General features: G+C 33.1%; 1 protein-coding gene across 3 annotated transcripts in view; it reads left to right on the forward strand.

Moving 5' to 3' along the window:
- LOC115997475 (protein STRUBBELIG-RECEPTOR FAMILY 3-like) overlaps positions 1-5883 on the forward strand; it is a 6487-nt gene extending 604 nt beyond the window's left edge. Inside the window, exons 1-17 of one of the 3 annotated variants that reach the window (XM_031237031.1) lie at positions 8-94; positions 277-438; positions 908-1034; positions 1115-1186; positions 1265-1330; positions 1423-1494; positions 1588-1659; positions 1747-1815; positions 1894-1959; positions 2111-2176; positions 2753-3117; positions 3225-3586; positions 3735-4006; positions 4485-4623; positions 4712-4848; positions 4937-5093; positions 5296-5883. In XM_031237031.1, coding sequence (XP_031092891.1) covers positions 333-438; positions 908-1034; positions 1115-1186; positions 1265-1330; positions 1423-1494; positions 1588-1659; positions 1747-1815; positions 1894-1959; positions 2111-2176; positions 2753-3117; positions 3225-3586; positions 3735-4006; positions 4485-4623; positions 4712-4848; positions 4937-5093; positions 5296-5391 — 2244 coding nt within the window. In that variant the 5' untranslated portion in view covers positions 8-94; positions 277-332 and the 3' untranslated portion in view covers positions 5392-5883. Of the gene's footprint in view, positions 1-7; positions 95-276; positions 439-907; positions 1035-1114; positions 1187-1264; positions 1331-1422; positions 1495-1587; positions 1660-1746; positions 1816-1893; positions 1960-2110; positions 2177-2451; positions 2518-2752; positions 3118-3224; positions 3587-3734; positions 4007-4484; positions 4624-4711; positions 4849-4936; positions 5094-5295 lie in introns of those variants that run through there. The other 2 variants (XM_031237033.1, XM_031237032.1) reach the window with 2 other exon arrangements.
- Positions 5884-11399: the final 5516 nt, after the last annotated feature.

An 11399-nucleotide genomic window follows, 5' to 3' on the forward strand; every position in this document is an offset into this window, starting at 1 on the left:
CCCTTCCCCCCCCCCCCCCCCATTTTCGTTCTTGTTTTAGCCTGTTAAAAGGTTCAATCTTTGTTCAAAGATTTTCGGTTTGATTATGTTAAAGGTATATATGGGTATCTATTTTGCATAATTCCGAGTATCTATGATTTATTCTTTTCTTTTGTGTGTGTGTGTTTTCAATAGCTTGTTAAAGTTCTGAACTTTGATAAATTGGCATTTGCACTTTTGCTTTCAAAAAACATAGCTGCTTTTCTGAGATAGAAAGGGTTTTCATTGGCTGTGCAGAGGATTTTTCTGAAAGAAGTGTAGTTGATTGAGGAAAAAGGTGATATTTTGGATCAATGGGTGGGTATGGTTTGGCTGTTTTCTGCTTGAGTTTAAAGGTCATGGTGGGACTTTTCTTGATTTTGGCCATTCGTATGGTGGATGGGGCTAATCCTAAGGATGGTAAGGCTCGATGGTTTCTTAGTGTTTTTCCCTTGTTTATAAATTAATTTTGATTTTACTTTGATTGCCTTGAATTGAGTTATTGATTACAGGGGAAGGGGGAGTGGTGATTAGTTTTGATGCAATGCTGGTCTAGTCTTAGCTAATTAGTTGTAAAGTTTTAGGCTTGTTGAATAAATGTGGTTTCTTTCACAAGAATTTTCCTGGCAACTCATTCTGCATTTTGGTTTTAGCAGATGTATCTACTCTAGAAATACTAGAACATTTTTAATTGATTTCTTCTGCAAATAGTTTATGCGTAGGGCCTTAAGGTGGTTAACCTTCTTTCATTGATTGGCATTTAAAATTGATAAGTTCTGCACTTTAAGGTGGTTAACCTTCTCAGTTTCTGTTGTGAATTCTAGAGTCAATTTAGAAAATGCACTTTTAGGCGTTTTAGGATTTGACATTTCTTTTTAAAATGGTGTAGTTGCTGCAATGAATAATTTTTATGCTGCTTTGAAATCCCCTCCTCTACCCGGGTGGAGTGTTGATGGAGACCCATGTAATGGAAAATGGCAAGGCGTTCAATGCGAGGGTACAAACATAGTTTCAATGTGTGAGCCCTTCCACTACTGCAATCTTTGGAAGATATATTGAATGGAGATGTTAATTATTCTCGTCATATTATGAACAGTATCATCAATGGTGCAAATTTGGGCGGTGAATTGGGCAATAACTTAGGATCATTTTCCTCGATAAAAAAAATGTAAGTGACGAATCAATTTCATATATTCGTTCGTGCCTTTACCTGCAATTTGACGAGTATGGAATGTCACTGTGGCAGAGATCTGAGTAACAACCACATTGGAGGCGCAATTCCATCCAATCTTCCGGTTACGCTGGATAACCTGTATGTTTCAGTCATTTTCGTGAAGAATAAATATATTTGTGTATATTCCATATGTATTATGCAAATCGCATAATGGTGTTTAATTTTTGCAGGTTTCTTTCAGATAACGAGTTTACTGGAAATATTCCTGATTCCTTATCTTCCCTGTCTCAACTATCAGCTATGTATGTTTCTCTTCAATTTGTATGCTTGAAAATAGTTGTTTTTCCTGATCATTAATTGTTATTTAGCTTATATACAATTATACATTTGTTTAGGTCTCTAAATAACAACCATTTGACTGGAGAAATTCCCGATTCCTTTGAAGGCCTCGTCCATTTGAAGAACCTGTATGATGCCTTACTTGAATTGCTTCTGTGTTGCAATAGCGCAGCTTTACTTTTTACCGACTAATTTAGCCGATTTTCTTCGTGCAGAGATTTATCTAATAACAATTTAAGTGGGAGATTACCACCATCGCTAGGAAATCTGTCCTTGGTGACTCTGTTAGTATTCAGATTATTTCAGTATTTCGGTTTGATTCTTTTCATTTTTGTCTATGAATCTAACCGCTTTTTCAACAGTCATTTGCAGAATAATCAGATTTCTGGAACCCTTGACGTTTTACAAGATCTCCCACTTCAAGATTTGTACTCTACTGAACTATATTTCTCTCAGATACAAGATACCAATTGCTTTTTTTTTTTTTTTTTTTTTTTTTTTTTTTTTTTTTTTTTTTTTTTAAGCATGGCTTATTATTCTGCTAACACATTTCCTCCCCCTTCCCTACCTCCCTTTCAGAAATATAGAAAATAACCTGTTTTCCGGACCCATACCTCAGAAGCTCTTGACTATTCCAGTTTTCAAGTAAGTTCTATAATAAAGACAGTTCAATTACAGTCTTCAAAACATTTTGTCTCTTATTTGGAAGGCTGACAAAAATGTATTGAGAATTTTTGAGTAGAATCATCTATATATATTCTTATTTTTAAATTTTTTTTTTTTTTTTTTTTTTTTTTTTTTTTTTTTTTTTTTTTTTTTTTTTTTTTTTTTTTTTTTTTTTTTTTTTTTTTTTTTTTTTTTTAAGCATGGCTTATTATTCTGCTAACACATTTCCTCCCCCTTCCCTACCTCCCTTTCAGAAATATAGAAAATAACCTGTTTTCCGGACCCATACCTCAGAAGCTCTTGACTATTCCAGTTTTCAAGTAAGTTCTATAATAAAGACAGTTCAATTACAGTCTTCAAAACATTTTGTCTCTTATTTGGAAGGCTGACAAAAATGTATTGAGAATTTTTGAAGTAGAATCATCTATATATATTCTTCTTGTGCTAAATCTTCGAAAAAATCATTTTAAGAAAATATTTGCTGGATTTTCAATCTACTATGAACCGTGTTTGAAAACAGTATCATGTTCTAACTAGATGCCAAAAATCATGCAGGAAAGACGGGAACCCTTTCAACAGTAGTATTGTTCCTTCACCTCCGCCAACACCATCTCCAGCACCACCCTCTGATAAAAGACCTGGAAAACAGGTTGATGGGCCATCGCCAACTGAGCAGCCAAACTCCAAGAAAAGCAAAATTTCAGCGGCTACAAGAAGGATAGTTTGGATTTCAATTGTGGCAGTAATATCATTTATAATGTTGGTTTTAGCAATCCTGCTTTGTTTGGCGAAGTGCTTTAAGAAAAGGCAAGATACTCACAGAATTCCTAGTCGGCTTGAAATCGCTCCACCTGTGGCATCAAGAATGAGCCCAAGTGATAATGGTTCCATGGTCCAACCTGGCCATGATTTAAAGAAAGGTACTGCAAATTAAAAACCCGTTCTATTTAAATTGTTTATGAATTATTTTACTTGCCCTTTAGGTTATGGTTTTCAACGATGAATAACTTTCTTAAATGTGTTTCAGCAACTCCTCCAGTGGTTACATCAAAAGAGGAGCATCAACCAAACAGACCTGAGGTAACTGCAGAAAACGTGAGTGCTATACCAAAGGACAGCCACGAGATTAACATTAGCCGATTTGATATTGATGCAATTCCACCACCGCCTCCTCCTCTGGCTCCGACAGAAGAGAGGGTTATTGAAAATTCAATTTCTCATGTACAAGAAACCGTAGCTAAGCCTCCAATGAGACGACTTCCACCAACGTCTGTGAACTCCTACACAATTGCATCTCTTCAGCAATACACCAATAGCTTTTCCCAAGATAATCTTATTGGAACGGGAACACTTGGCACTGTGTATAAGGCAGAGCTTCCTCGTGGCAAGGTATGACTTCTGATTAAAATAAATCATATTAATTGAATATCTCACTGATTATCAATTTGGGTTTCACCATCTTCAATTGCCTCGTGCATTTTCCATCTTTTCTCTTTGTAGTATCATAAAACTCACATTTACTTCTATGGTTCTTTAGTTGCTTGCTGTGAAGAAACTGGACAAAAGAGTCTGCAATCAGCAAAAGGATTATGAGTTTATAGATCTGGTAAACAACGTTGATAGAATACGCCATGCTAATGTTGTTGAACTCATGGGTTACTGTGCGGAGCATGGTGAAAGGCTCCTGGTCTACGAGTATTGCAATAACGGGACACTGCAGGATGCACTGCACAACAATGATGAATTCAAGAAAAATCTTTCATGGAATATGCGCATCACGATGGCCCTTGGAGCCGCAAGAGCCTTGGAGTAAGTAAATATTTGGAATTTTCACTCTGAAAACTGAGAAGGGTAACTAGTATGGAAAAATAATAATAAAGTAATGATGGATGGAACACGTTGAACATGAAATTTCCTTACCCACAATCTGCCATCCAGGAACCAACTGAGCTACCCATGCGAGCGAATAGGAAATTTCCTGCTCTTTTTATTTGCTGCTAAATTGAAAATCAATCGCTTGCTTGTGGTTGGAACTTGACCTAATTTAGTACTAGTAATTATTAATGTCTAGGGATAACCGGATAAAGTCAATGCGAGAACTCATTATGGTTTGAAATTTTTGTATGTGCCATATTGACTTTAGACTGAAATTGGGCAATGATTGTGTGATAACTAACTGTATTTCTTTACCAAAGATACGAGTTATCTGTAGTTTAATACCACCACAGTTTGCTTGCAACTTTCTATTATTTCATTTTTTTGGCATTTATGTTTTTCAACGCTGAAGGTATCTGCACGAGAGTTGTGAACCGCCAGTTGTTCATAGAAACTTCAAATCGGCAAATATTCTCCTTGACGATGAGCTTGCTGTTCATGTATCCGATTGTGGTTTGGCTCCGTTGATATCATCAGGGGCTGTGAGCCAGGTACTTCTTTCATCTCATAGATCGAGTATTTTTGTATAACTTCAAAGGTGCTTAAAAACTTTGTATCTAAAGATCACGAGTTCTTCAGTTGTCAGGACAACTTCTTACAACCTATGGTTATGGTGCCCCCGAATTCGAGTCAGGGATTTATACGTTAAAGAGTGATGTTTACAGTTTCGGAGTTGTAATGTTGGAGCTTTTAACAGGCAGAATGTCATATGACAGGTAAAACCCGTTATTGAGCTCCTAGCTAGGAAATCTTGCATTTTTACCCTATTACTCGACTGTTTCATTGCCTTTGTATCATAATTAGGACCCGGAGTCGTGGAGAGCAGTTCTTGGTCAGATGGGCAATACCTCAGCTTCACGATATCGACGCCTTGACAGGGATGGTTGATCCTTCTCTTAACGTAAAATACCCTATCAAATCACTATCGCACTTTGCTGACATAATTTCCCGCTGTGTTCAGGTGCATTAAGCCTCACATATCTTTAGCTATACGCGAAAATTTTATAATCTGTGTGTTCCATAGCTTCCTGAATCTCCCGCTGATAAACTGATCACACATGGCTGACAATGAATGCCTAGTTTTTATCTGTCATACGGTTTACCTTCTTTGCAATAACATATTCGCATGCTGATTTCAAACCTTTATTTATTCCCCCGAGCAGCAAGAGCCAGAGTTCAGGCCCCCGATGTCTGAAGTTGTGCAGGACATCATTCAAATGATAAGGAGGGAATCTTCAAACAGATCCGACGATGGCTAAGATAATCTGATAGTTAATGATTGCAAGCAAAAAAACTGATCCACAGAAGAATCATGAATCGCAGTTGAAGTTAAACTCGAGTTGAAAGACAAGCAAAATGATTGATGCAAGGCCAAGGACTTGGACTCTGCAAACATAACAAACAGATCTTGAAACAGAATGCGTAACCAAATATGGAAATGGTGATCGACGATGATGATGATGACCTCTGACAAATTATTCTGGAGTTTTGCTGCAAAGTTTGATGGACAATGGTTGAAGCATTGAGCCATTGCAGGAAGAATAGTAGATGGACAGATGTTGGGTGTTGTGTGATTATATTTTGTATCATAATATCATTCTAGTTATGTCATTTGGAGTGCTGCATGTTAGCCCATGCCATGTAAAGTTTAAACTCAATATTGTATAAAATTGTTAGCTATTGTTAATGTAACTATGTAAATATGTAATCTTGCACTTCCTATGATTGTTATTGTTGTTGTTTACTATTAATTGGAATTGAGGTAGGTGAAGTTTTCAAGAATTTGCATTAAGTCCATTGGATGCCCATTGATTTTAGGCGTTGATTTTAGGCGTTGATAATTGATCGATTCAAACTAAGAACATTAATAAATACTGTAGTTTGCAAGGAGAGCCAAATTATAAATATTATGGTTATTAATTTAATTGTCCGATCAACATGATTGATGTGGTGAGAGCTCATCTTTTAGAATTGATAGTGTGACAAATTAGATTAACGCTATGTCTATTATGACAAAACGATGACTTACTAGTGGATGAGTTGCTATGCCTAGCGGGCCAAGCGAAGAGTCAACCAGAGACTTCTTTTGAAGTTACGCCCTAGTGGATGAGTTGCTAAGCCTAGCCGGCCAAGCGATGAGTCAACCAGAGAATTCTTTTAAAGTTTCGTAACGATGATTGAGTTGATGAGTCTCGTGTAATTTATTTGAAGCAGAAACTGTAAATATGAAGAATCTAAGATGATTTACCTTATTGTGATTCTTTACTGGCTAGAATAATAAAGTGAATTTTGCAGAATATGCACCTTAACGTAGCGGTTGCGACCTTGAATTGTAGATACTGAATAGCAAAGCTTATGAAGCTGTACTCTAGGCCATTAGACTAGGTAGTTGGACCAAGATAAATATTTAATTTCATTAAATTGTAAACATTTAATTTTTATCATCAAAATTCTCATCCACGAGTTACAAGTAATTATAAAGTTTGATGACCTATTTGATATATTTTATGCAAAAAAAAAAGTGACATTTATATTTACCTGGTATTACAAGTCACTAACAAGTATTTATGCCTTTGATGACTAAATTGCCATGTTTATGTATCTAATTGCAACTTTAAAATGTTTGAGGGCCTAATTGACTTTACAGATAAAGTTTGATGGTCTATTTGATATATTTTATGCAAAAAAAAGTGACATTTTTATTTACCTGGTATTACAGGTCACTAACAGGTAATTATGACTTGATGACTAAATTGATATGTTTATGTATCTAATTGCAACTTTAAAAAGTTTGAGGGCCTAAATGACTTTAGAGATAAAGTTTGATGGCTTATTTGATACATTTTTTTGCAAAAAAAGTGACATTTATATTTACCTGAAATTACATGTCACTAATAGGTAATTATGCCTTGATGAACTAAATTGACATGTTTATGTACCTAATTGCAACTTTAAAAAGTTTGAGGGCTTAATTGACTTTAAAGATAAAATTTGATGGCCTATTTGATACATTTTTTGCAAAAAAAAAAGTGACATTTTTATTTACCTGTTATTACAGGTCACTAAGAGGTAATCATGCCTTGATGAAAAATTGACATGTTTATATATCTAATTGCACATTTAAAAAGTTTGATGGCCTAATTGACTATACAGATAAAGTTTGATGGCCTATTTGATAAATTTTATGCCAAAAAAGTGACATTTTTATTTACCTGGTATTACAGGTCACTAACAGGTAATCATGCCTTGATGACTAAATTGACATGTTTATTTATCTAATTTTAAAAAGTTTGAGGGCCTAATCGACTGTACAGATAAAATTTGATGGCCTACTTGATTAATTTTATGCCAAAAAAAGTGAAATTTTCAATTACCTGTTATTACAAGTCACTAACAGGTAATGCATGCCTTGATGACAAAATTGACATGTTTATGTATCTAATTGAAAATTTAAAAAGTTTGAGGGCCTAATTGACTATACAGATAAAGTTTGATGGCTTATTTGATACATTTTATGCCAAAAAAAGTGACATTTTTATTTACCTGTTATTACAGGTCACTAACAGGTAATCATGACTTGATTACTAAATTGACATGTTTATGTATCTAATTGGAACTTTAAAAAGTTTGAGCTTCTAATTGACTGTACAGATAAATTTTGATGGCCTATTTGATACATTTTATGCAGAAAAAGGGACATTTTTATTTACCTGTTATTACAGGTCACTGACAGGTAATCATGCATTGATGACTAAATTGACATGTTTATGAATCTAATTTAAAATTTAAAAAGTTTGTGGGTCTAATTGATTGTATTGATAAAGTTTGATGGCCTATTTGAAACATTTTATGCAAAAAAAAGTGACATTTTTATTTACCTGTTATTACAAGTCACTAACTGGTAATCATGCATTGATGACTAAATTGACATGTTTATGTATCTAATTGCAAAATTCAAAAAGTTTGAGTGACTAATTGACTGTACAGATAAAGTTTGATGGCCTATTTGATACATGTTATGCAAAAAAAAGTGACATTTTTATTTACCTGTTATTACAGGTCACTAACATGTAATCATGCCTTGATGACTAAATTCACATGTTTATGTATCTAATTGCAAATTTAAAAAGTTTGAGGGCCTAATTGATTGTATAGATAAAGTTTGATGGCCTATTTGATACATTTTATGCCAAAAAAAGTGACATTTTTATTTACCTGTTATTACAGGTCACTAACAGGTAATTATGCCATGATGACTAAATTGATATGTTTATGAATCTAATTTCAAATTTAAAAAGTTTGAGGGCCAAATTGACTGTACAGATAAAATTTGATAGCCAATTTGATACAATTTATGCAAAAAAAGGGATATTTTTATTTACCTGTTGTTATAGGTCACTAATAGGTAATCATGCATTGATGACTAAATTGACATGTCTATGTATCTAATTGCAAATTTAAAAAGTTTTAGGGCCTAATTGACTGTACTGATCAATTTTGATGGCCTATTTGATACATTTTATGCCAAAAAAAGTGACATTTTTATTTACCTGTTATTACAGGTCACTAACAGGTAATTATGCCTTGATGACTAAATTGACATGTTTATATATCTAATTGCAAATTTAAAAAGTTTGATGGCCTAATTGCCTGTACAGATAAAGTTTGATGGCCTATTTGATACATTTTATGCCAAAAAAAGTGACATTTTTATTTACCTATTATTATAGGTCACTAACAGGTCATTATGCCTTGATGACTAAATTGACATGTATATGTAACGAATTGCAACTTTAAAAAGTTTGATGGCCTATTTGATATATTTTATACCAAAAAAGTGGCATTTTTATTTACCTATTATTATAGGTCACTAACAGGTCATTATGCCTTGATGACTAAATTGACATGTATATGTAACGAATTGCAACTTTAAAAAGTTTGATGGCCTATTTGATATATTTTATACCAAAAAAGTGGCATTTTTATTTACCTATTATTATAGGTCACTAACAGGTCATTATGCCTTGATGACTAAATTGACATGTATATGTAACGAATTGCAACTTTAAAAAGTTTGATGGCCTATTTGATATATTTTATACCAAAAAAGTGGCATTTTTATTTACCTATTATTATAGGTCACTAACAGGTAATCATGCCTTGAAAATTAAATTGACATGTTTATTTATGTAATTGCAAGTTTAAAAAGTTTGAGGGCCTAATTCACTATACAGATAAAGTTTGATGGCCTATTTGATACATTTTATGCCAAAAAAAGAGAAATTTTTATTACCTGTTATTATAGATCGCTAACAAGTAATCATGCCTGGATGACTAAATTGACATTTTTATGTATGTAATTGCAACTTTAAAAATTTTGATGGCCTAATTGACTGTACAGATAAAGTTTGATGACCTATTTCATACATTTTATGGCAAAAAAAGTGACATTTTTATTTACCTGTTATTACAGGTCACTAACAGGTAATCATGCCTTGATGACTAAATTGACATGTTTATATATCTAATTGCAACTTTAAAAAGTTTGAGGGCCTAATTGACTGTACAGATAAAGTTTGATGACCTATTTCATACATTTTATGGCAAAAAAAGTGACATTTTTATTTACCTGTTATTACAGGTCACTAACAGGTAATCATGCCTTGATGACTAAATTGACATGTTTATATATCTAATTGCAACTTTAAAAAGTTTGAGGGCCTAATTGACTGTACAGATAAAGTTTGATGACCTATTTCATACATTTTATGGCAAAAAAAGTGACATTTTTATTTACCTGTTATTACAGGTCACTAACAGGTAATCATGCCTTGATGACTAAATTGACATGTTTATATATCTAATTGCAACTTTAAAAAGTTTGAGGGCCTAATTGACTGTACAGATAAAGTTTGATGACCTATTTCATACATTTTATGGCAAAAAAAGTGACATTTTTATTTACCTGTTATTACAGGTCACTAACAGGTAATCATGCCTTGATGACTAAATTGACATGTTTATATATCTAATTGCAACTTTAAAAAGTTTGAGGGCCTAATTGACTGTACAGATAAAGTTTGATGACCTATTTCATACATTTTATGGCAAAAAAAGTGACATTTTTATTTACCTGTTATTACAGGTCACTAACAGGTAATCATGCCTTGATGACTAAATTGACATGTTTATATATCTAATTGCAACTTTAAAAAGTTTGAGGGCCTAATTGACTGTACAGATAAAGTTTGATGACCTATTTCATACATTTTATGGCAAAAAAAGTGACATTTTTATTTACCTGTTATTACAGGTCACTAACAGGTAATCATGCCTTGATGACTAAATTGACATGTTTAAGTATGTAATTGCAACTTTAAAAATTTTGATGGCCTAATTGACTGTACAGATAAAGTTTGATGACCTATTTCATACATTTTATGGCAAAAAAAGTGACATTTTTATTTACCTATTATTACAGTTCACTAATAGGTAATCATGCCTTGTTGACTAAATTGACATGTTTATTTATCTAATTGCAAATTTAAAAAGTTTGAGGGCCTAACTGACTGTACAGATAAAGTTTGATGGCCTACTTGATACATTTTATGCCAAAAAAAGTGAAATTTTCATTTACCTGTTATTACAAGTCACTAACAGGTAATCATGCCTTGATGACAAAATTGACATGTTTATGTATCTAATTGCAAATTTAAAAAGTTTGAGGGCCTAACTGACTGTACAGATAAAGTTTGATGGCCTACTTGATACATTTTATGCCAAAAAAAGTGAAATTTTCATTTACCTGTTATTACAAGTCACTAACAGGTAATCATGCCTTGATGACAAAATTGACATGTTTATGTATCTAATTGCAAATTTAAAAAGTTTGAGGGCCTAATTGACTGTACAGATAAAGTTTGATGGCTTATTTGATACATTTTATGCGAAAAAAAGTGACATTTTTATATACTTGTTATTACAGGTCACTAACAAGTAATCCTGCCTTGATTACTAAATTGACATGTTTATGTATCTAATTAGAACTTTAAAAAGTTTGAGGTTCTAATTGACTGTACAGATAAATTTTGATGGCCTATTTGATACATTTTATGCCAAAAAAAGGGACATTTTTATTTACCTGTTATTACAGGTCACTAATAGGTAATCATGCCTTGATGACAAAATTGACATGTTTATGTATCTAATTGCAAATTTAAAAAGTTTGAGGGCCTAATTGACTGTACAGATAATGTTTGATGACCTA

The sequence above is a fragment of the Ipomoea triloba genome, chromosome 11, assembly GCF_003576645.1.
Source record: "Ipomoea triloba cultivar NCNSP0323 chromosome 11, ASM357664v1".
Classification (NCBI taxonomy): Eukaryota; Viridiplantae; Streptophyta; class Magnoliopsida; order Solanales; family Convolvulaceae; genus Ipomoea; species Ipomoea triloba.